General features: G+C 38.5%; 1 protein-coding gene across 1 annotated transcript in view; it reads right to left on the reverse strand.

Moving 5' to 3' along the window:
* Positions 1-2738: 2738 nt before the first annotated feature.
* Positions 2739-25623, reverse strand: part of GORASP2 (golgi reassembly stacking protein 2) — a 28296-nt gene continuing 5411 nt past the window's right edge. Inside the window, exons 2-10 of the mRNA XM_081143296.1 lie at positions 18143-18223; positions 16865-17068; positions 16364-16450; positions 15072-15202; positions 12001-12133; positions 10339-10462; positions 7612-7698; positions 6167-6277; positions 2739-4613 (exon numbers count right to left, since the gene is read on the reverse strand). Of these exons, the coding sequence (XP_080999422.1) occupies positions 4273-4613; positions 6167-6277; positions 7612-7698; positions 10339-10462; positions 12001-12133; positions 15072-15202; positions 16364-16450; positions 16865-17068; positions 18143-18223 (1299 nt within the window). The 3' untranslated portion in view covers positions 2739-4272. The remainder of the gene's footprint in view (positions 4614-6166; positions 6278-7611; positions 7699-10338; positions 10463-12000; positions 12134-15071; positions 15203-16363; positions 16451-16864; positions 17069-18142; positions 18224-25623) is intronic.

Raw genomic sequence — 25623 nt, forward strand, 5'->3', positions numbered from 1 at the left:
AATATCCAAATGGCCCTCGGCAGAAAAGTTTCCCCACCCTGCTACTGGGATGTGAGGTAATATTGAGTGGAGGGCAGAAAGCCTTTCAGGTATTCAGGACCTCTTATTACCTGCTTCTTGATCCCTAAAAAGGAGGACTGATGGCAAATTCCAACAGAGTTGGTTGCTAATAGGAAGAGGCTGGTAAAACCCAAATTCCTGTCACTGTCCCAGTCGCCTAGAGAACTATTTCTCTCCCAGGTTTATAGCTTACATGGCTGCTTCAAATTTTGTTAACCTTAGACCCCATCCCACCAGGATTCATGGACCCAAATTAAGGAAGCCCAGGAAGGACCTTGTTTTCTGATCCTGGATTCCCTGGGCTCTGGACCCTCTGACTTCTTGAAGTCCCAGTTTCCCACCCTTCCCTACCAGGGTAATACTCCAGACACTGCAAATTGAGATGCCCATGGGCTGGGAGGTGGCAGAAGCCAGTGGGCCAGGTAGGGACTGTGGCAGATTGGAGAGTGTAGGCTCAAGGGGGCACTTGTTTCCTTCTGGACTTAGGACCCAGTGTTGCCCAATCTTGGGACTTTTTAAAAGAGAAACTGTAAATCTGGATTATGTGAAACTTTGCCTTTTGATTCTCATTTTACTATATACAGGGCTGTTCAAAAGAGCCACATCTGGGGGGAGCCAGTTTGCTACCTCTTGTTCATTGGGCAGATGTCCTGCAAAGGACTTTACAAGAGCTGGCTCGGCTACTCACTTCATTGCTCACCAGGAGCAGTGAGCACTGACTGAACATCGGCTGTTACTAAGGCCTAGTGGCCTTTGAGGAGCAGAGGCCTTTCCATTGCCAGGAAATAAGGTGCAACCTCCAACCTGGTAACAATGAAAGTCCCTGGAGCTCACCAATACCAGCGGATGGAGTGTTTTACTTGAATGGGAGGAGAGTGTCCAGAGGGCACACATGTTCACTGAACTCCCTGGAGAAGCAGCATTTTCTGCACTTCTCAGCCCTCAGCTGCTCTTTAACAGATGTTAACGCTGTGCCTGCAAGGCTCTGCCACCGAACATCGTGTTCTCTCCACCCCTCCCCCCAGCCCCCCGGGTGACGCCGGCCTGGAGTGGTCCCAGAGGGCCTATGAAGGAATGTGTGGGTTAGCCATACCGGAAATTGTTCTTCCTAGGTCGCATGCAAAAAGTATCAGCGGTAAAAGGCGCTCTTCTAACATAATGCACTTTGCTAAGTGGTGAAAGTGTCTTAGTAAACAGTGACTTTCTTATTGCCTTATCACCTCCCCAAGTTATCACCCAGGAGGAGGTGCTGAGCCTGCTGCTAATTGTAGCCTGGGAGGGGACAGGCTCAATGAGGGAGAGAGATGTCCCTGTTTAGTGGCTCTCATCCCCTGGGAAGCTTTTGAAAACTCTCATCAATCCATATTCTAATTGGGGCGATTCTAAATAACAGCCAGGGTTGAAAGGCTTGCTGGGTGGTCAGGCCAAGGAAGGCATCCTTGAACATTAGTTGGTGTCTCACAAATGAGGTCTTTTTTTTTCAGTTTTTAGGAAATGAGTTAAATTAGGCTGTTCAAAGGTAAGCATTTAGTAAAACAGGAATAAAATCAAAGGGGAAAGGTCATCATCAGACTGTCTTAGCTACCAGTGGCCTTTGGGTGACGGCTGCCACTTCCCGTCTTTCACCAGTCCTGAAGCTCTACCCCCCTTTTTGCCCTTTTCAGGGCTGCTGCCCCCTCCACACAGCTAGGTTGGTTGGCTTTCTCAAATGCAAATCTGAGCCTGTCCCCCATGGAAATCCTCCTCCAGTGACTCCACTCAGAGCCGTGCAGGTCACATTAGTGGCTCCTTCCTTGTCAGCAATGGCAGGGCACATGGTGAGATAAAGACTTCATGTCTCAGTCTCTTCAGCTAGAAGTGGTCTCGGGACTCCACACTGGCCAGAAAGATGTAAGCGAAAGTGCTGTGTGAACCTGTTCTGAATTGTCCCCAAAGGAAGGGGGACATGAGTTTCTCTTCTGGCTGGAATGAAAATGGCATGGCTGGTGCTCCAGCTGCCATCTCCATGATAACCTTGGAAGCAAACACTCGTAGAACTACAAGATGAGAGCTGAGGTCTGTGACACCGCAGTGGCCAGGCCTGCCCAGCTGGACTGCCTCCAACTATCTGATCATGGGAGAGAAATAAACGTTCTTGTTTAAGCCACTATTATTTTGAGAACTGTTATGAAAACAGCGGATTCCAACTAATGTCCTCCCCCATCACTGCCTTGTGCCTCTCTTGTGTGAACTTGGGCACAAGCTGAGTGATACAGAGGGTTCAAAGGCAACTCTGCCTTTGTGATTCTCACCTCCGGGATGGCGTGGAACTCTTCTCCACGGTTACAGCACTTACCCTGGAGTGCCTGGACGACTGACCCCCAGGCAGTTCCCCCTACAAGGCCACGGTGGGTGGCTTCTTGGTAGGGACACTAACTTTCTACATCACATTTCTGGCCCCTGGTACAGAATCTACTGCTATCCGTAAACACCAAAACTGTTTTTCCTGAAAGAAGCAGGGAATACCTAAATAAGATCCAATGAGCCAATCTAGGCCAAGTCTGTGCCTACCTTCCAAGTGAGTGCTAAGAAGCCTCTCTCCCCAGAGCTCAGTGCTGTATATGTACTTATGGACATTTTCCTGGGAAGATGGTACAGGGATGCTGTTATTTTCAAATGAGAACTGTGATCACTGCATTGAGTTAAGATCACTGTATTGGAGGAGCTGTTTTAAAAAATCATTTTGTAAATCTTAAAACTTACTTGCTTTCCACTAAGGTATCTTATACACACACACACACACACAAAAACACTCACACACACACACACATTTAATATGAGAATCTTTTAGAAAGTAACAACTTGTTCAACTTTTCCTGTCTTGGAAAGTAAAAAATTATAACATTTAAATATACTTGTAAATATTTTTCCTACTTGTTATAAGCTCCTTTTCAAAACTAGAATGAAGAGAACTAATCTAGAAATATTTATAATAAAAACAGAAGATGCTATGATTGGACCTGGAGCTTTCTTTGATCATTTTAAATATTAAACCTGGCTCCAGAAATGGATATATTCTAAGGAGTGGCTGGTGCTGGCTCCTGTTGGAGGCTCTGGGCTGGTGCTAATGACTCTAGTTTCCAGCTGAGTGGTTGCAGTTCTATGTGCTGCTCTCTTAGCAACGTTCATGCCAGTACCAGATCAATAACCGATGAACTTCTTTTGTCTTATTTAAAAAACAGAGATATAATATGCATTTAATTTCATTCAATAAATCAGTTCCACTTAACTTATCATCTCTTAGAAAACTTAGGAGAAAGCAAACATTAAGACATGAAAAATTACATTAAAGATGTGAGACATACTGGAGTAACGCGTGCACATGTGGCAGTTAGGACCTGTAATTTAAATGTACAAGAAGAAAAGTCAAATTTCTGTAATTTATTGCTATATCTATGCTTTCTCAATATAGCTATAGTATCTGAAGTTGCCACAAAGTGCCACCTTCTGGTTTAAAACTGTGCAACACCAACACCTCCTTTATTTCTTTTTAAATGTATTTTATGGTTGGACGTATAAAGCAACAGCAGCAGTTACAAAATGTTGTCTGAGTAATTTTGAGAGCTCAACACAAGGATCTGTGTATAGGCTGAATAAAAAGATGTTCAATTAATTAATAGTGCACATTGTGTAACTTTAACAAACATCTTTAGTTGGAATTTTTGTGTAAACCTTAACAGAGACGTGACTCACGGAGACCAAAAGTAAAATATCTTTTCCTTTCAAGGTTTAGTGACTTGGTCTGCATTTTTGCAAATGATTTACAACTACAAGAAATGTTGCATGTGAGTATTAGGCATAAAATGTTTCATTTTCTTACAAAGGAGCAGCAGGGGGACAGGGACACTAGTAGACACCCCGTCACCACCTTTCCCAAAGATGCACACCCTCAAGAATGGCAGTGGAAACCTGGCAGCAAGCCACCCTTACAATTCTTTTTGGTTGGTTTAAAATACAAGCACTTTCTGACATTTCCCTTCCCAGCCCATGAGCCCACCCTGATTTGGCAGGATACAATCCCAGATCCTCTTGCTTAGCTTTCCCCTTAGAATTATTTACAGGATGCCTACAGATACGGTACAAACTAGCATGAAATTAGTGATAGTTTGCGTTTCCAGACTCGTTTCTGTGGTTAAATCAGCACACTGTGCCAACTCCAAAGATGGTTCGAAGTTAAGGTGACTCAGAGGCATTTGCATCCATTACGGCAGAAACAGGCTTCTCACTGGCTGGGGCGGATTCGCTGACTCTGTCCTCAACAGTGATGGGGGCCTTGGAAGTTGGGAGGGTCATATCCAGAGTGAGTGCTGAGGCAGCGTCTGGCCTTGCAGTGGTCGTGACAGGGTCGGAAGGTGGGCTGCTGGTGGGTGCGAGGGAGGACAGCAGCTCCCCTGAGCCTGCTGCAGAAGACACCTCTGGAACCAAAGGGAATGATGGGAGGAACTCGGATGGCAAGGGGAGAGCTGCAATGCCAGGTAAGTTTCGGGAAGACAAGGAAGGTAGAGGTGGCAAACCTAGAACAAAAATGGCACAGATCATACATCCTCCCACCAGTCATCATCATATGACTACTTTTATTTGCATTTCACTAAGGAAATTGAAGCCAAGGAGAAACAACACAAATCACAACCTCCGCTTACCTTCAGCTGGAGGCCAGGACAGAGTTAAATGCAGGGTGGGGCAAAAGTAGGGTTACGGTTGTTTGTATGGAAAATAATACAATTAATAAATAATAATATAAGAATGAACTCTGTGTTTCACATACTCACAACTGTAAACCTAATGTTGCCCCATCCTATATTCACTGTAAGACCAGCTGGCTAGGAGGAAAGGCTCCCGGCTTCTAGACTCCTAGATACCTAGGCTCCCTGTGACTCAGCCCAGCTCAGGGAAGAAATGACTCTCCCAGTGGGGACAAACAGCAGCCCACCCAGCAGAAAATAGTTACACTGAGTGTCAGACAGGAGAATCCCACTCCCCCAGGGAAGCTGCAAGCGAGCTGCAGACAACAGGAAGAGACACAGAAACCAGCCCTCTGGGAAAGGTGTGGAGGGAGGGGCTTGTCGTGGAGCCCCTGCGTTAGCCTCACCTTAAGTACCCAGCCTCTGCTCAAGCCCCAAGATTGATGGATAACTATTTATACTTGGTGGGTTTATTGTGATGATTTAAAAATGCACAATGAAGGAAAAAGAGTTTTACTTTTTTAAGAAACAAAAGAAAGGCAGGTTGTACAACAGGTTCAGGGCAACCACTGGGCTGGTCAATTTGGGGAAAGGGCAGAGGAAAAAGCTAAGAACCCAGGGCACAGAAGACAAGACAAAGGCAGCGCTAAGAGAGCAAGCATTAGCGTTTACAGCAATGAGAAGTCAGCCCTGACATGTGGCCATCTCAAAGTCAAAGGTAACCCAGGTGACCATCAACTGGAAGAGCAGACTTGTGGGATACCCTGCTGCTTCATTTTCATCAGTGCATAAAATCTGAGTGTAAACACTGAATATCTGCTGTTAACTATTTGCAGCTAAAATATCTCACAGCTTTTATTATAAAAACATTTGTTAATAATGAAGAATATTAAATAACAAGTATTTATTAAATAACAAGCCAGCCAGCTGAGCAAGGGCAATAGTTTCACGGTCTGTTTCTGGGCCTGGGCTATGCAAGATAGGCACCACCAGTGGCAGCCGCTCCAAACACAAGGGGAATCACAGGATGTTCATTCACCTCCATTGGGCAAACTGTACACCTTCCATCCAATTTTGTTACAGCAGCATGATGCCACACAGCTGTTCTTTATTTCTACAACTGGCCTTTATGGTGCATGAGCTGTCAGGGTGCAGGGAGAGGAGAAAGGAGGAAGAGAGGTAGCCAGGCAGAGAATTACAAAGACACGTTTTCCTCTTTTTTTAAAAAGCTTTTTAAATAAAAAAAAGATTAACGTTTATTTGAAGCAGTAGAAATTTATTAAACTGATCTGCCTTTTCCAGAAAAAACTGAAATAGAGGATTGGCTTTCCTGGGTAAAGCATTTTTTTAGACCGAGTCCTAGGAAGGCAAGAAGGGCAACATACCTGGGTTCATGAGTTCTGGAAGGCTGACTCCGGGCATGACGTGTGGTGTGGGGAGGTTGAGGTTGGGAAGGGGGGGCAGGTTAGGTAGTCCTGCTGGTAAAGGCATCAGACCTGAAGGCGAGGACAAAAGGTAAACCAGTTCCCCTGGGGAAAACATTGAATCTTTGTGTGTTGAAAAAGTACTACCCACTTCAAAGTGAGAAAACCGAAGTCTGCTTATTATGTGGCAGTTTTGTATCACAACAACAAAATCTCACTGAAGTAAAGTGTCTTTCTATATCTAAGTGATTAGATGGCTAAGCGTGTAAGGGTTAAAACAAATATGAATACTTCTAAACCCGAGAGCCAGAATGATGAGGCCTGAGTATCTGGAGAAAGGGCTGATTTATCCCAGCAAGAATGGTAGTAAAATGGAACGGAAGTTTTCTTTGTGGTTGAGGTTTACAGTCTCTCTGGCTTTTTTTTCTTTTTTAAACTATGAAATAATTTCAGATTTAGAGTTACAAAAAGCAGTTGATATAAAGAATCCCCATCCTGGCTGGCTTTGCTCAGTGGTTACAGCATCGGCCCGAGGACTGAAGGGTCCCGGGTTCGATTCCAGCCAAAGGCATGTCGTACCTTGGTTGCAGGCTCAATCCCGGCCCCAGTCGAGGTGTGTGCAGGAGGCAACCAATCGATGTGTCTCTCTCACATCGATGTTTCCCTTTCTCTTTCTCTCTCTCCCCCATTCCACTCTCTCTGAAAAGCAATGGAAAAAAATATCCTTGGGTGAGGGGAAAAAAAAAATCCCCATATATACCTTTCACTCAAATTCCCCAAATGCTATTAACATTTTATCACACTTGCTTTATCATTCTGTTTGTGTGTATATACACTTGGTTAATAGGTTAATAATGGCTTAATGTCTGTGTAACATCTTTATCCATACACGTAGGACTGTCACAATGCAAATACATTGGATCGGTGAAATAGTACTTGTTATTTGCAGGCCTTCACTGGGAACAGTAAGGGAAATAAACCAAAACTGAATCTAATGTTTGAGCTACTAAAGAGGCAGATAAGGAGAGCTCTCTTCCAGGGCACAGTGCGCATTCACATCAACGAGAAAGCCCAACGAAGGAAGCGCTGACGCAGGCAACTTGCGCATATTCCTTATTCCTGCCTCCTGCTGCAAAGGGCGTGTGTGTGTGTGTGTGTGTGTGTGTGTGTGTGTGTGGGGGGGGGGGTGAGTTGGCTGGGGGTAAGGAGCGCAAGGCTCAGCAGCTAACTAGCTAGAGACTAACAGCTAGTTGCCTCCTGCTCCCATCACAAAGTCAGAGAGGTAAAATGAGATTAAAAGACATAAAAAGTTACCACATAGCTCTAAGATTTTTTTCATTGTATATGATGATGTAAAGTGTTAGTAATGCTCTTATTACACACATCTCTAGTCTCCTGCTGCTTACCTGGTAACGTAGTAGCTGGACTCATTGATGGCACAGAAGTGAGGGACTGGTTTACTTGTGGTGGCAATAATGGTACTGTTGGTACACCTAAAATAAAAGCACAATCTTTTAAAAATGTGTTAACAAATTCAGTTGACAAAGAATAGACTATATTCAGACATTCTTCTGTCCTCCTCCCTGCCTCAGTGGCCAGGTCTTCATTCAGTGGGACTTCGTTTAGTTGGTTTTTGGCTGTGTCACCGGGTTTCACAGCTGGCCTATCTACTCTGCCCATGGCCCCTAATAACTGTTAACAGAACCTGGGCAAAAAGGACGGGAGTACTGTTAATATACTGCCTAATAAAGATTACCTACTAATGTTTACCACCTATACATGTGGGAGGTTTTGCTGATGTCAAAACAATAGTAATATTGCACATGGATTCTAGATTTTGTCTTATAGAGATCTGCTTAAATACAGTAGCAGAAATGAATTGTGCCTAAAAGTATGAAGCAACCATCTTCAGAAATTTATTTATTTAGGATTTTACTTTACTGCAGAAATTGGAGGCATGCAAAAGTAGAGGAGGATTCTTTACTTTTATCAGACTCTTAAAGGGGTTGTTGGATGGTTGGTTGGTGTGTTCATTCACTCAAGTTTTTGAGGGGCACCTGTTATATGTTAGACATTGTTCTAGACCTTGAGGCACTTTAAAGCATGAAAAAAATAGGGATCACTACTTTCAGGAAATTTACATTCTAATGAAGTCCAGAAAAGGAAGGGAGACAAATATCATACAAGCAAAATACACAGCATGTAAAGTGGTGTAAGTTCTCTGCTGAAAAACTGAGCAAAAAGGGGGCTCAGGAAGAGTGTGTGTGTGTGGAGGGATACCAAAAAGGCCACAGCTGCCTTGAGAAGAACCCCAACCCACCTTTACTAAGTCTATTCAGAAATAAACTAGAGGGACATCTGATGGGATATAAGAAAAAAAATCATAATATAAAAAGGACTCAAACACTACTTTAATGAAACAAACTTTAAAATCCCTTCCAAATGTATCTAAGATTTTATACTGATTACATTAATATTTAATGTAACCTAGGAAATGTTCTGAAACTAGATTGTGGTGATGGCTGTACAACTCCATAAATTTACTGAAAGCCCTTAAATTGTATATTTACAGTGAGTTAATTTTATGGTATGCACATTACAGCTCAAAAAAGCTGGGAAAAATTTAACAAAGGGGGGGTGGGGAGGTATGTCATCATATTGATAACCAATGAAGCTGGATAGTGGGGATTCATTATACTACTCTACCCACTTCTGAATATGCCAAAAAATTTTAATTATAAAAAATTAAAATTAAAAATTTCATCTTAAAAAAACATCTTTGGGAAATAAAACAAAGATTCTGAAAAGAGCTGGGATTTGAACCTATGGGACCAACTCGAGATTATGCTGTTGACCGTAAGTGTATCTTAGTGGGTGTTTTAAGTCCATTCCAGAACAAAGTAGCATATAAGCAAATTCTGAATATAAATATTAAAAAGAGCTTAAGAATAAAAGGTGTTAATGAAATAAAACTAAACCATGTCAGTATTTAATTCACTTACTCAATATTTGTGTACATAATATACTCTAGGTGTATTATGAAGGAAGAAACCAGAAAACAGATTTAAAAAAAAGAAAGAGAAAAATAAACTCTACCAATATACCAAGTTAAGAACTATATCATGTGACCAAGCAATTCCACTCCTAGGTATATAATTAAGAAAAATGGTAACATATGTCCACAAAAAACTTGAACGCAAATGTTCATAACAGCACTATTAATAATAGACAAAAAGTAGAAACAATTCAAAAAGTCCCTCAACTAATGAATAGATAAACAAAATGTGGAATATTCAACCAAAGGGACACTATTTAGCCATACAAAGGAATGAAGTATTAATATATGCTATGACATGAACTTTGAAAACATTATTTGAAGTGAAAGAAGTCAGTCACAGAAGACCACACATATTATACAAAAGGCCTAGATTAGGCAAATCCATAGAAAGTAGATCAGTAATTGCCTAGGCCTGGGGTGTTGGGGAAAAATAAGGAGTGACTGATAATGGGTACAGGGTTTCTTTTGGGGTAATAAAATGTTCTAAAATTGACTGAGGTGATGGTTACACAACTCTGCAAATATACTAAAAAACCCCACTGAACTGTATACTTTAAATGGGTGAATTGTATGGTATGTGAATTAGATCTTGATAAAGCTGTTAAAAAAAACACCTAAAACAAATAGGGACTATATGTATTAGGTAGAACAAGGAATAAAGAAAAGTAGACATGTTTCCTGAGCAAGACTGAGCCCCTAGGAAAGGAATACACAGGATCTTGCTCACTTTTGTATCCCCAGTGTCTATTGCCTAGTGGATATGCAAACATCTGTTGAGTACACAGAGCAATTAAACAGAATTTAAAGGTAGAGTCCTGACTCTACAACTTGTACAATATAATATTAAGAGAAAGCCAAAGTGAAATACGTTGAGAAGAGGTTTAAATGCTGGCCCTGTGTGTAAAGTGCATGGTAATTTAGTACTAACTTTCAGAAGTAGGGCCTGTCAATGCGGAGCATATTTACAGTTTGCAAAGTATACTGGTATTGATTTTTCAACTGTATAGCTTGAGAAAGAAAAGAGTATCATGTAAAACAAAGTAGTCTGAAAAACAGAGTACATTTTTCTGTATACCTGTACTGAGAACATTACTGACAGCTGGTGCAGTTGAGCTAATAGAAAGTCCAGACAGACCCTGTTCAATTTCTGTAGTTCCTGGCGGTGACAAAGACGGGGGATTAACTGAGGACAGCTGGACCTTCCAAAAAAAGAAAGAAAGAAAGACTCATTTACTTACAAGAAAATATAAATATTGACTATCATCGGTCCTACAGATTTTTTGATCATATAATGTCAAAAGTTTTCACCTGGCACTTCCGCCTTCAGACACTCCTTCCTAATGTTGATACATGCCAAGGACCATGCACTGTGAACATCTCCCCATTCTGTCACTTCCAGTCCCTCAATACATGGCACCTATCCTGTCACACACACTGTTCTAGCTACTTCCACACTAGGAGGAAATTCTACTCCTCCTTCCTGTCCATCCCCAAATCACTTTACTCAACCCTTATAATGCCACTGCTTTCTTCTTCTCGGAATTCTCAGCCAGTTAACTATCATTGCTCATGGAAGAAATCAGCTGGAAGTCTTGATACCATGATAAATTCCTTAGAAGTTTCTCAAGATGTCTAACCTCATAAGTCCATCTTATCTTTTCTCATCAATGAATGAACGTGGCAGCAAGATCTCTACCTTCCAACAAGAGAAAATGAGTGAGTCTATATGGATTCTATACAGATGGGTGGATGGGTGGTTTCACCTCTGAATACTCTAATTTCTGCCAGCTCTACCGCCCTCTGGCATACTTCAACACAACTTACACAATGGCCCTTTTCTCTAGCTGCCATTTCACCCTCTGGTCTTCTGACTGCCCACAGAGGCCAATCTGGTTAGGGGCAGCAGATAAGTCATAGGAGTCTGAACATATAACTACGCTGGCTCTGGCCATGAGACAATGGTGGGATGAGGTGGGAACAGAGGTTATACTTCTTCATAGGTCCTCTTCACTTGCTCTAGAATCAGGGATGGTCAAACTGTGTACCATAAAATGACAGTGCTAGTAGCAGCCCTTTCTTTACAACTGTAGCTTTTTCTTTTCGGATGTTTGGCTTTGATTTAGTCATGTAGAAAAGAGTTAACCGTCCTGTGAGGCCTCCTTAGGAAACATTTTAAAAGCCTTTAGTCCTGTGCAAATATCTCCTATTCCTTAAAAAGCTTCATTTTGATCCTATAACAGTCCCCACACATTTAGCATTCTTTGCTTTCCCAGTCAAGTTTCTTGAAGTAGTAAGCACCAGCTATCATCACTTTATCATTCACCATTCACCCTCCACCTCCCTTTTTCTTGAAGCTTTGTTCTCCCCTTGGACTTCTCCTGAGCTTCCTTTGCTGGGTCCCCTTTCTCTGCCCATCCATTTAAATACTAGAAATGTTTAAGATTCTGACCTCAATCCTTTGACCCACCCAGGGCCAATCCCTTGACAATTTTTATCAATGCTCATTGGGTTAAATTATCCCCTCTTCGCTGATGATTCCCAAATCTGTATCTCTAGCCTTGTCCTCTTTCTAAAAATCCAGACATGTAGGGTATCCAAATAGATATTCAAATTCAACATGGTCAATACTTAACTCACCATCTGCCCTATCTCAATTAGTACTACCATCCCACACATCAACATTCAACTCATTTTGGTGGAAACTTTATGATATAATCAGGTAGTAAAGCTATCTTACCTCCGTAAACCCATCTTTAAGAGGAGTAATAGGTGTACCAGTCATCTGTCCTGGAAGAGAAATTTTCTTTCCTTCTTCAAAGGGGCGTGTAGGTATTCGATGCAAATAACCATATCCAATGCCACACCCTAGGCTATGAAAATATATATTTTTAAAAGTTACTATTAGTCATAGCTTGCATTTCATTGAGGTTTTGAAATATAAAACCCAATTTCCATTCTTTTACATAATGTCATCTTATCAGAAGAGACGCCTCCTCTGACCACCCTTTTATGAAACAGCACCCTTTTCGCCACCATGGACATTATCCTCACTCTCCTTTATTTTTCTTTAAGTATTTATCACCATCTAACACACTGCATACTTATTTATTTTCTGTCTTCCCTAATAAAATGTTAAGGTTCTTGAGGGCAGAGTCCTTGTTTTGTTTAATGCCTTGAACAGTTCCTGATACATGGCAGATATTTTATAATTATTTGCTGAATGAATGACATAGTCTTTCCATGGAAGAGCTCCAAGCACTTCTGTAATGATGATGTCATTTACACACCTCATAGTTCTATTTTAGAACCGGACACAAATCAATCCAAATTAACCCAGATTCCTTCTAATTCTTCCTCCTACTGTCACCTGAGGCCATCTTTTTAATGATATGATCAAACAGTTTCTTTCCATAGTCTGTTGGCCTCCCAATATTTCTTTTTCCTTTTTCCCTTTGGAGAATTATTTCTCTGCCGTGGTGTGCAACTGGCATGACTATCAATCAGAAGGCCTCTTCTGCCCAAACCAAGGATCGGCCAATGACCAAAGCCAGGCCAATCCACCTCTTTTGCCCATGGCTACAAATCTTGGGAGTGACCGAAAACCAAAAACAGCTCATCCCTTCAGTAGAATACTGATGAAATTGCCAATTAGTCCTTCCTCTCTAAATCCCTAGAGGTGTTCTGAGTCCTGTCCTTTCCAAGTCTAATTCTTTAAACTGTTTCTCTGATTATATATGAGTGATTACACAGCAATAAACTCACATCTGCTTACAACAATGACAGTTGGTTTCTACTGTTTGGAACCAAGGATCCCCACTGATACAATATCATAGTCCCACTGCCCAAAGTATATGAAAATTCCTGAGCATAGTACTTAAGGCCCATCACAATCAGGTTCCAACTATGTTTCTATCATGATTGTTTTTATTTCCAAAACTACTTGATACTTTCTGAGTAGGCCATGGAGATATATCTGTGCCTCTCCCCTGCCAAGGCATTTATTATTTCCATGTGTACTACCACCAACAAAGGCTGGGACCCCAGGCAGTGTCCAACTTCAGCTGTTCCTTATCCAAATCTGATTTCACAATGATGCCTCACATTACAAAATTACTTGTTCTTTCTTCTCTCACTTTTCCTCCCTTCTACCATCAAAACTGCAATTCTTACTGAACTGGATCTCAGATAAATCTGAAGGAAGTAAGATTAATCAATACTGATCAATGATAGACTTTCACAGGTAGCTGCATTTTAAAACAAGGTGCTTCTTAATCAAAATAACTAAGTGGTGGTAGAGAGGCACTTAAGGCAACACTTAGACCTTCTGCAAACTTAAAGCTAGCCCAAGAATGAAACTAAGAAAAATATGCTGTAATGAATGAAATGTGGTCAGCCTCAAAGGAAGGAATAAAAACCAGAAGCAGACAACATGCCAAATGAGAGTAGACTCAGAAAAATGGTCTGTATGGACCTGTCTAGAGCAATGGCTCATCAATGGTACTAAACCATGTCAAAAGGAAAAATGTCTTCCTAAGGAAAGGAATAGAAAAGAAGGGCTCCAAGAACAGGAATGTAGCAGTGTAATTAAAAATTAAAGAACTAGTGATGACTTCACTATCTGCAGAACCTCTTCCTTGCATGTTGATTCCATGCTCACCAAACACTCCTGTGGTACTAATCTGACCCGAGTGTTCTAACTGGAGAAACTATGAGTTTCTTTTCAAAACTGAAAATTTGCCATTCTAATAAATACAGCAGCTTCTTTGCAAATTTAGCTTATATGCGGCAGTCCTCCTGAAATTAGTTGACTTTGAATGTCTTGAGATCGTATTTCTGTAGTTATAAACCTGGACAATGGACAATGATAACTTGATCATAACTTGATCAAGTATTGCCTCAGACAGGCCAGGTTCTTAAAATGATACCTCTATCTCATTTTCTCAGATTGCAACAACTTAGCATTCTGGTGGCAATTTATGTTAAGCTGTAGAACCTCAGATAGTGTGGGTAAAGGTATTGTGAGCAAATAGAGAATTTCCTTGCCTGCATAACTAAGTCATCCCTTTCCCAGCAAATGCCAGAACTTTTACAGAACACTTGGAAGTTTCCAAATTGTAGGCTTTCCTATAATAATGACTTATGCTCAATAATTCCTCAAATTAAAAAGGGCTCTTAGGACTTTCAAAACAGTGAAAAATTTGTACAATTTAAACAACAGCTAAAAGACCTAAAGGGTCAATGTAAATCAGCATACTTTGCTTTGGTTTAGCTTTTTGAAACTGGGGAATTGACTCGATAAACAGTCCAAGAAAAGTGATTTTATAAAATCTGTTTACCTGACTGGCTTGATCCTCTTTCTAAATGCACTTTATGGTTATTGCAATTTTGTCTAACTCTTGGTTGAAATAAGCCCGTCTATTTCTGAAAGCCACCTGTTTCCACAAAGTCTAAGGAATTTCCCCAGCAGCGAGAGAAAATTATACTGTATTGTCCCATTGTTGGAGAGGGGAATTAGGAAAATAAAATAAAAATGAACTATTTTATTAAAACAACAAAACAAAACAAACAATCAAAAAAGCTGTTAGCTCTTAGGCCAGTAAAGAAAAGGACTATATAGTATATACACCAGTCTTCCTAAATTTGTGCTTTAATAAAATGAATTACTGGGTTCAAATTCTAGGTTAACACTTTCCTTTTCTCAAGAGAAGTCTTACAATAAACCGACAACTTGTTTCAAAATAAAAACAATCAATTTTTACAACACATCTAAGTTTAAGCAGTCATAACTTAGTCTAAAAATGATCTTACCTGCCTTCTCCACCCCATGCAGAATTTGGTGTAATAATCACTTCTCGACAGTTATCAGTGTCTGTATTATACACATATAGTTTCAATGGTTTTGCTTCGTGTGTTTCAATAAGACTGAACAGATCTTCAGACTGCAAAAGCATCATAGAAAAAAATATTTTTATGCTATAGAACTTTAGAACAGTGGGTCTCAAACCTGGCTAATATCAGAATCTGGAAACTTTTTTTTTTTTTTTTAATATATCTTTATTGATTTCAGAGAGAGGAAAGGAGAGGGAGAGAGAGAGATAGAAACATCAATGATGAGAGAGCCACAGATCGAGCCCACAACCTGGGCATGTGTCCTGACCGGGAATCGAACCCGGATCGCCTGGATCCCAACCGCTGAGCCACGCCCGGCCGGGCAAGAATCTGGAAACTTAAAAACACACAGATACACACAGCCCTGCCCAGTGGCTCAGTTGGTTGAAGCACCGTCCTGTACACCAAAAGGTTGTGGGTTGGATTCCCGGGTCAGGGTACATATCTAGGTTTCTGGTTCAATCCCAGGTCAGGGTGCATACAGGAGGCAACTGATTAACGTTTCTCACACTGATGTCTTTCTCTCTCTCTCTCTCCTTTCCTCTCTATCTAAAAGCAATAAACATATCCTCAGGCGAGTATAAAAAAACAAAACACACACAAATACAGACTGTGGGCCCTGCCCCAGACATAAAAATCACTTCTTAAAACTGATACTCAAACAAGGCTTAATTTATTACCTATTTACTATGTGCATGACCTTATGTCCAGTTCCATAAGACCTAGTAAGCAATTTTAGTAAAACTCCTACACAAAAATTCTACATATTCTGTTTTTGTTCTCTATGATTAAGACTGGTTATCTGGGCACCTTATTTTTCTCTCATTTTTGATTTAACAATGTGTACTTTCATTAGCTAACAGAAAAAGGATCTGACTAATACAGCTGAACCAATTTTGTTACCTTAAAAAGAGGAAGAGAAAGTGAAATCAATAACCAAAATGAAGATTGATTTAGTCTTGAGGTACGTAAGAGGTTTCTGTATGCCATACACAAAATCTGTGCAACTGCTATACAGTGTTTTTCCCCACAGCTATACTTAATAAGACACCTCCCAGATGTTCTATATAACACCCTGGCATAAAGCTAACTTGACCAGCAAAGACCTAAAATTTCAACTCTAAATGCAAAGTATGCAAATGTACTTCTGAACTTAAACATTAATAAGAAAATGTTACATAATTTTTATTATTAATAAACACACTAATTACCTCATTCATGACAGAATCTGCTCCAATGATATAATCACTGTGAGGTCTAAGACCTGCCAGTGCTGCGGGAGAATTTGATTCTACTTCCTGCGATGACACAAAAACACACCCCAAAATTAATGTACATAAAATAATCTTTCAAATTTTATAGTTCACAATCCTTAATTATAGTGATTAAAAGCCCCTATATTTGTAATTGTCTTGTTAGGGATAATGTCACATAATCTTTAATAAATATTTAAAATATTCCTGTAGCTATCTGCTTTAACATTTCTCATAATGGATAAATCATTAGAAAAACAGTTCTCGGGCATCTATATTTCTCTTCCTCATGCATTTTAAAAAATAATCCATATTTTAACAGCAATGAATTCTGATTTTCAAGAACTGAAAGTAATCTAATAATATAATGACCCTATAACCTAAAACTGGAGATGACCACTATTAGAACACCTTTCTACACAGTTTCTTAAACTGTAACAGCTTACAGTTGATACCTACCAACACATGCCAAACGTTTTCATTTGCCCCATCAAAGCTGCAGAAACGAATGCTCACTCCCAACAAGCCCTGGCCACCCCACATGTTACTTGGTGTGACTGAGGTCTCTCGAAGCTCCAGTGTTTTACTACTGTAGATAAGCATTTTTACAGGCTTTTCAACATTCGCTTTCAGTAGATCCTTAAGAGTATCATTGTCTTTATTCTGTGAACACATAAAATTATTTTTCTTAAATAAAAATGTAAAGTTAACTATCTTAGCTTAAGCATCCTATGGCCCTACTGGAGTAATATTAACAATCAACATAAAGCATTCAATGGGCAAAGATTTTATTAACATTCAAATGTTCTTCCAAGTAAAAGAATGTTAAGAAGTTAAGAACAACTCTGATGTTAGCAACAACTTCTGACTTTTTTCTAATAGCTGACTAGAGATTACGGAATTTACAACCCAACATAGATTGAAGTGATCTAGGGCTTCAGTGATAAAAAAATAAAATATTCCATAAGAAGTTATATCACTAACAGGACTAGTATGACTTTGGTTTTAAAATCTAAAACGTTTGCTGGCATTGAAACTTAATTTGGGATTCTACTCCTAAATATACACTTTATTTCTTAGGAACTGGCAGGAAAAGAAAATGGAAGCAGTATGTTAAATATTTCATTACATAAATGAATAAAAGCCATTATATAGATGTTGATAATAAAAACTTACCACTGCTGTGAAAAAAATAAGCCAACCAAGTAGCCACTGTCATAAGAATTTCCTTTGCTGAAATTATATAATTTCCTTCCTATAGGGCTTTAATATAGGTAAACTGAAAGCAACTTATAAAAAGTGGTTTTAATTCTGTACTTTTGGAACATCTCTCTGTCTGGTTCTAGTAACATTACTTACATATACAAGAAAACTGATGTTATTTGAGAGTCTTTACTAACGCATTTGTCAATAACCTATAAAAGTCTGACATCTTTAAAAAAAAGCAAAGGTTTTCATCTTAATTACTTCTTTCTGCTTAAAAAATTTAAATATTTAATATATAAAGTAAAAGTCCCCAGTGATTTTATTCCCCTAAAATAATCGCTGGAGTGTAAGATATAGTATTTTATATTTGACATTTTCACATGTTTATTAATACATAATTATTTTTACAAATTGGTAGCATACTTTATGTTTGTAACTAATAAATAAACATCCATCCCAGATAACCTGAAAAATTCCATTTTCAAAAGATTACAAAACACTATAGATGAAAGTACAAAAAGCTGAACTTACCAATCTCGAACCATTAATAGAAACAATAAAATCAAAGAATGGCTCCAGTCCAGCTCTATGTCCTGGGGAATTTTCTTGTACCTGTAAAAAACAAAAATGCCAATATGAAAATTACAAAGCTTACCTTAAAATTGTAAGTAAAATTTTATCCCTTCTGTAAAAGTAAATTAATTGTATTGCTAAGGAATTATAAATACACACTAGTTCTCTCACTTCTCTTCATCTCTCCCAGAAAATAAATACTCTTACACCTTCCTAAATTCTACCCATTCTTTAAGTTCACCTCCTATATGAGGTTTTCCCTCTATGAGTAATATATTTCACACCACTTTCTACTTTTTGGAGGCAGGGATGCAGGGCAATCCTCCCAGCATTTAGCACATGACACAGCAGATAATTATTACAACTAAGTGGCAAATTCAAATTAATTTAGTGAGCATTTATTCCATGATTACTAGCAAGGAACAATTCAATTACAAAACTAATATAGGAACATAGCGGTTACAAAACTAATATAGGAACATAGCGGCTGATGTCAAAACATTTATAATCTGTTGAGCAACAGGCAAGAAGAGAAAAGGGAGACAGGGGACATACAGCCCTCTAATAACTGCACAAGACCAAACAAGTAAGGGCTAAATGTAGGTACAAAGTTCTAAGGGAAAGATTAACTCTAGTTAAAGAAGCTTCACACACACACACACACACACACACACACACACACACACACACACACACACACACACACATCTCAATTGTGCTTTACAAAGGAGGTAGAACTTTCAAAGGTGAATATAGACAAGGGGATAAGGAATTCTTAAAGTTGAAGAAGTGATATGAGGAAAAACCCAAAAGGAGGAGTCTGAAAAATGAGGATGGTAATATAGTATAGCTAGACAACAGGGGGCTGTGGGATAGAAATACAGAATTATAGGTTTTGAAAATCAGAAGTCTTCTCAAATAGAAGAGGTCCGTGGGTAGCTTCAGGGAACACTGCATATATGCAACATTTTCTATGAATCAGCAGTTTTCAGCAGCCTTCATCAGATTCTCAAAGGGTTTCTCCATGACACAAAAAAAGTGTTAAAAGCACTTAAAAAGATTTTGTGCAATTCCCTTATTTTACAGGTGAAGAAATCATTTTGTGACTTGCCTATGGTCCCATAGCTGGCTAGTGGTAGAGGTTAAACTCAAAAGTACCTTTTACAACTATCAGTCCAGTAAGGCTGCTGGAAAGAGTGGAGCCAGATTTACAGAGGACTTTAAATGAAAGACTAAGATTATTTAGCTTCTCAACAACTCAATCATTTAGCATCCCAATTTTGAAATGGATTAAAACTACTAAATTTTCTAAAACTGAAATAATAAAATTAGTAGCTGGTAATAGTGGTAATATGACAAAAAAGCAAAAAGTTAATGCAATCCACTTTGCATTTCTCTAAAATATTTTCATAATGTTTTAAGGAATTTTTATTCTGTTCGATGTTATTAAATACTATAAAAACTATCCTGTGAAAACAAAGTTTGCAGATATTTGTAGGTTGATTTTCTCTAACAGTCTAAAGAGTTCTACTAGTCAGTTCTGAGGCTATGCAAATAATAGATACACACATTCATCCAAATGTAAATCTGTAGCTACTTACACAGTAACAAATAATTTTAATGCTTTCAAAATGGAACCCAGATTGTTCCCAAAATATGTCCCTCTAATACCTGACTTCTTGGATTAATGATACCTTTATTTAAAGCCAAATTATACTATCATCACCTCTGAAGAAGTAAAACTAAATTTTTTCAATTTGTCACAATAAGGAATAGTTGTCCATTATAATAATATGTCAATATTTAACTTAGTAAAACTGATTTTGCTTTATGCAAATTTCCCTGCAAATGTGGGACTTAATCACTTCGTAAATTAAATTATCAAAGGGATTTAAAACTGTTACCTCTAATAAAAATAATATATACTTTAGTTTCTGTATACTCAAATTTTCTTAAGTGGGGCTATTATATTCTACATACAGGGTGGGGCAACAGTAGGTTTACAGTTGTGAGTACATGAGTTTATTCCTCTATTATTACTTATTATTGTATTCTTTTCCATACAAACAACTGTAAACCCTTTGCCCCACCCTGTATTATCAAGCAAAATGTCTAGAACCCAAAATGGCAAATAGATTTCTCCTCAAATGGCAACTCTGAAAGGAAAATTTTGGCAGCTGGGAGCTATGGTGAGGAGAAAAGTGAAGGTCAAGTCACAGCTAGCTGGGAAAAAGAGTCAGGGACCTACTAGGTGTGAAATGTGGGTCTATTAGGATCCTATCAGTTAGGTGCAAAATGCTTCAGGTGTGAAAAAGATAATTAGCATAAGCCCTAGAAGCTCCCTCAGAGTAGTTTCTCATTTAATAGGATCCTCACTAATTCTATTTTATCTAGAAACCAACTTGTCCATTGATCCATTTCACACTTCTCTCCTGAGGCTGCCAAAAGTTTACCTTTTAGTTAAAAAGGGCTTAAGACAATGCTTTTTGTAATGTTATCACCAACTTAGAAAGTTGATCTCACACACAGCAGCTTTCATGCTACCCTCCAAGTATAAAGTTTTACCACTATTTGTTTGAAATGCAAAGTCTTTAATACTAGTAGCAGTATTATTCCCCATAACTTGAAAAAGATTCAATAACTAACTTTGAATTTGAAAATAAATAAAATTTCTCAAACTCTATTTTTCCATTTTCATTTGCTACAAACAACGATCTCCTCTCTGTTTCTAATGGACCATGAAATTAATTTCTTTCCTAAATTTATTTACATATTAGTACCAGCACAATTCTGGCAATTAGGTACCTTAATTGCTGCTAGGAAGCCAGCAGAGGGAGCCCTAGAAAATGCTCTCTTGGACCCTAATACACTTAAAGGAAATTTTCTACATTTCATAGCATGGAAAATAAGATCCACAACACAGCAAATGAAACATCCACACAGGTAAGTTTCTCTGGCAATGTTATCTGTTGATAAGAATCTCTTAGGCATCTAACCTCGCAAGCAAGCATCAGATTCCCACTTCAATACTTTCTGTCCCCTATGAGATCTGATTGTTGGTTTATCATGTTTCCTTCAAACCTATCTTAATTAAATACATACACATACATAAATACACACGGCTACGTAAGCCACTTAGCACTTATTATTGGGTCAAATATCATAGAAATTTAAGATGAAAAGGTTAAATCTGAAAGTTAAATAAGATTTTATAAAACTTTAAAAAATGTACAGTGAAAAGATAACAGAGTTTTAGAGCTAGACTGCCTTAGTTTTGAGTCCTGGTTCTGCCCACTTATTAGCAGTGTGAGATTGAGAAAGCTTACTTATCTTTATGGGCTTCAGTTTTCTCATCTGCAAGTAAGGGATAATGTCATCTACTTTACAAGAATATTGTAGCGATTGAATGAGTTTATAAAATGATGAGCTAAGTCTTCTGACATATGATAGGAGTCCTACAAATCTTAAGCTCATCTTCCTAACTTTGCAATCATCACCTGAGGGTAAATCTTTATAACCAACTAATTTCTGGACACTACATTACTTTCCTAACCATGTATTAATTATCTCTCACCTATTTAAAAAAAACAACCACATACAATGTTAGCCAGCTAGGAAGATCAGAGAAATAATTTTTTAAATGTCTCTAAAAAATCAATTCCAAATGGATGACAGATCTAAAGATCAAAGGCAAAACAATAAAGCTATTAGAGAAAAACAAAGAGTATCTCTGAGATCTTCAAGTATGAAAAGACTTCTTAAATGGAACACAAAGTACTAATCATAAACTAAAAAAGTTTTGAAACTAAATTTGTAGTAACTTCTACTCATCAAAAGACAATTAAGAGAGTAAAAAAATACAATACATATTGAACAAAGGACCTATATTCAGAACAAATTTAGAATACTGCAAATCATTAAGAAAGATAAACAGGAAAACCACAATGAGATACCACTTCATATCCACAAGAATGGCTACATAAAAAGATAGTAAGAAGGGTTAACAATAACGTGGAGAAACTGGAACCCTCCTACATTGATGGTAGAAATGTAAAATGGTATAGCCACTGTGGAAAGTTTGGCAGTTCCTCAAAATGCTAAACAGTTATTTTATGACCCAGCAATTCCACTCCTAGATATATAACGAAGGGAAACAAAAACATCCTTAAAAACTTGTATACAAATTTCATAGCTGCATTATTCATAAAAGTCAGAAAATAGAAACTCAACTGATATTCCTCAGCTGAAGAACGGATTAACAAATTGTGGAACACCCACAGAATGGAAAGTTTATTATTTGGCAATAAAAAGGAACCAAGTATTGATAGACACTAAAACATGAATGAACCTTGAAAACATTATACAAAGTGAAAGAAGCCAGTCCCAAAGCCCACATATTACATGGTTCCACTTAAATATCCAGAAAAGGCAAATCCACAGAAAAAGGAAGTAGATTAGTGGTTGCCAGGGGCTGAGGGTAGGGAGGATGGATAGTAGCGGCTAATGGGTACAAAGTTTCTTTCTGGGGTGATAAAAAAGTTCTGGAATTAGATATTAGTGATAGTTGTACAATTCTGTTAATATACTAAAAAACCCCACTGAACTGTAAACTTTAAGAGGTTGGACTTAATAGCATGTAAATTGTATCTCAATAAAGCTGCTAAAAAAAAGATAATCTAATGGAAAAATGGGGAAAACGTTTTAGCAGACACTAAACAAAAGAGGATACTGAAGTGGTCAATAAATATGAAAATGTGCTCAACTTCAATAGTCATCAAGGACATGCAAATGAAAACCGCAAGGCAATACCAATACACCTATCAGAATGGTCAAAATAAAAAAAGATGGGAAATACTAAGTGTTAATGAGGATATGGAACAATCAGAAACTTGCTGGTGGGAATGTAAATTAGTAAACTATTTGGCAATATCTATTAATATTAAAATATGCACACCTTTGACCAAATATTCTATACTCTTTAGTATACCCAATAGAAATGGGTTTACATGTTCTCCAAAACACATATGCGGTATGTTCACAGCAGCACTATTTGTAATAGATCCAAACAAAATAGCAGAATACTTAAGTTTTGATAAATGCAGTAGAAGAATTAAGCTTTTGACTTTCCCTTCACCTTCTAATCCTGAATCATTAGAAAGTTTTACCAGATTTAGCCTGAATTTGTATACAGACTTAATAGTTTCACTGGTTGCTTTCCAGTGAAACACCCATCTCTTCTTCTGGGATTAAAAGTATAATAGCACTTTATACTAGATTTGGGTCATTTTGCATGAACCCCTCTCTTTTACATCTTGACTTGAGGGAGAGAGGGACAACAGGGTGGGTGGAGTAGAGGGTGGGGGAAAGCATTCTCCCAACTGCATTGGTCCATTTACTTATATACTTCCAGCTGAGGAATACAGAACTGCTACCTTAAGATAACAATGGAAACCACAAGGTTACTTTCAGAACATGGGTATTATCAGACTAGGTATTTTATAAGGTGACATACAAAGACACATTTGCCCAAGTTTCTGGCTGGTATGTGAATTATCTTCCTGAAGTTTTCTAACCATGGAGATGTTACCATAAAACTGACTCAGTGGATTTTGTCTCCTTTTTATTAATGCACCACCAATTCCTTCTTCACACATAAAAGGTAGGTAAGTCCCTCTGAAGGACTTCCTGTCTACACCATCATTTCCTTTAGCTCTCAATTTAATATTAACACTCTTACTTTTTTGTAAAAAAAGAAAAGTTTTTATTGATTTCAGAAAGAGGAAGGGAGTGGGAAGAGGAAGGGAGTGGGATAGATAGAAACATCAATGATGAAAGAGAGTCATTGATCGGCTGCCTCCTTCATACCCCCTACTGGGGATCGAGCCCTCAACCTGGACATATGCCCTGACCTGGAATCGACTGCGATCTCCTGGATCATAGGTCAATGCTTAGCTGCTGAGCCACACCGGCCATGCAACATTCTCACTTTTGTACTGTTTTTAAAAAATAGTAGAGATGTTAAATAACACTAAAATAAATTCAACCCAAGTAACACCTAAATGAGGATTCATTTCAACTATACACATAAAGCCTCAAGTTATATGTGTGTACTTAAGTAATCAAATGATAGGAAAAGATTTGGAAATGTGATGTAGTGAAAATAAACTCTAAATCCTTCAGTTACAAAAAAAGGCACTTTTGGAGTCAGTGAGCTCTTCCACATCTGAAAACCTCCAGTTTCCCCGATTTGGGACTTGACACAAATGTGTGATAAATAATTTTGCAGTAGGCTACAAGAGTTCAAGCCTCCCTGATAAAACATTCTCCTCAATGTTCTACCAAAGTAATTCAAAGAGCACATTCTCTTGACACTGAACCCATGATGTAACTTGTAACATACGAAGCAATCTGAAATAAAATTCTAATGGTAACTAAAAGGAAATAAAAACCCATCATTACATAGCGGCTTCCTAGAAAAGATATGTATATTAGTAAAATGATATTGAATGTGAAGTCTGCTCCAAAAGAATCAAAACCTCTGACAACCTGTCACCTTATTTTATACTATTCAAATACCAAGTTAGGTGTTTCTTAGGAAAAGAAAACCAGTATTGCCATTGCTATGTGACCTTGGGCAATAATCACTTTTCTTTAGCTATAAAGTGAGGAGGCCTACTACATAGTCTCTAAAATTTAATGACTCACCATGAAGTAAATCTAACTGTTGCTAAGTTACCTACAGATTTTACGGTGTAGATTGAACCCAACAAGATTTAATTAATATGTTTAGTCACACTAGCAAAACAATGAAAAGGACACTGGTACTCACATACTTATTTATTCCTCACCCCAGGACATGTTTAGAGAGAGGAAGGGAGAGAGGGAGACACAGAGAGAGACACTGATGTGAGAGACATCGTACATGTCCCAACCGGGGACTGAACCCACAACCCAGGTACGTACCCTGACCAGGAATAGAACCATGGCAACCTTTTGGTGCACAGGATGACTCTCAACCAACTGAACTATTCTGGCAGGGCTTGCATACTTTTTAAAAAACAGCCCGGCCAGGCGTGGCTCAGCAGTTGAGTGTCAACCTAGGATCCAGGAGATTTCAGTTCGATTCCCAGTCAGGGCACATGTCCGGGGTTGCGGGCTCCATCCCCAGTTGGGGGTGTGCAGGAGGCAGCCGATCAATGACAAATCTCTCATTGTTGATGTTTCTCTCCCCCCCCCGAAGTCAATAAAGATATATTTTTTAAAAATAAAAAACAGATGTAAGATTCCTTAAAAATGAGGATCCTTAAAAATTAGAAGGCACATTTGTAAAATTAATGGGTCAGAGTTGATCCAAAACTTGTGTTTTAAACAGCAGTAAAATACAGGGTTAGATACATGGAAAAAAATTGCTACTGAATGACTGATTTAATAGAAATACT

The sequence above is a fragment of the Miniopterus schreibersii genome (assembly GCF_964146895.1).
Source record: "Miniopterus schreibersii genome assembly, chromosome: 7".
Classification (NCBI taxonomy): domain Eukaryota; kingdom Metazoa; phylum Chordata; class Mammalia; order Chiroptera; family Miniopteridae; genus Miniopterus; species Miniopterus schreibersii.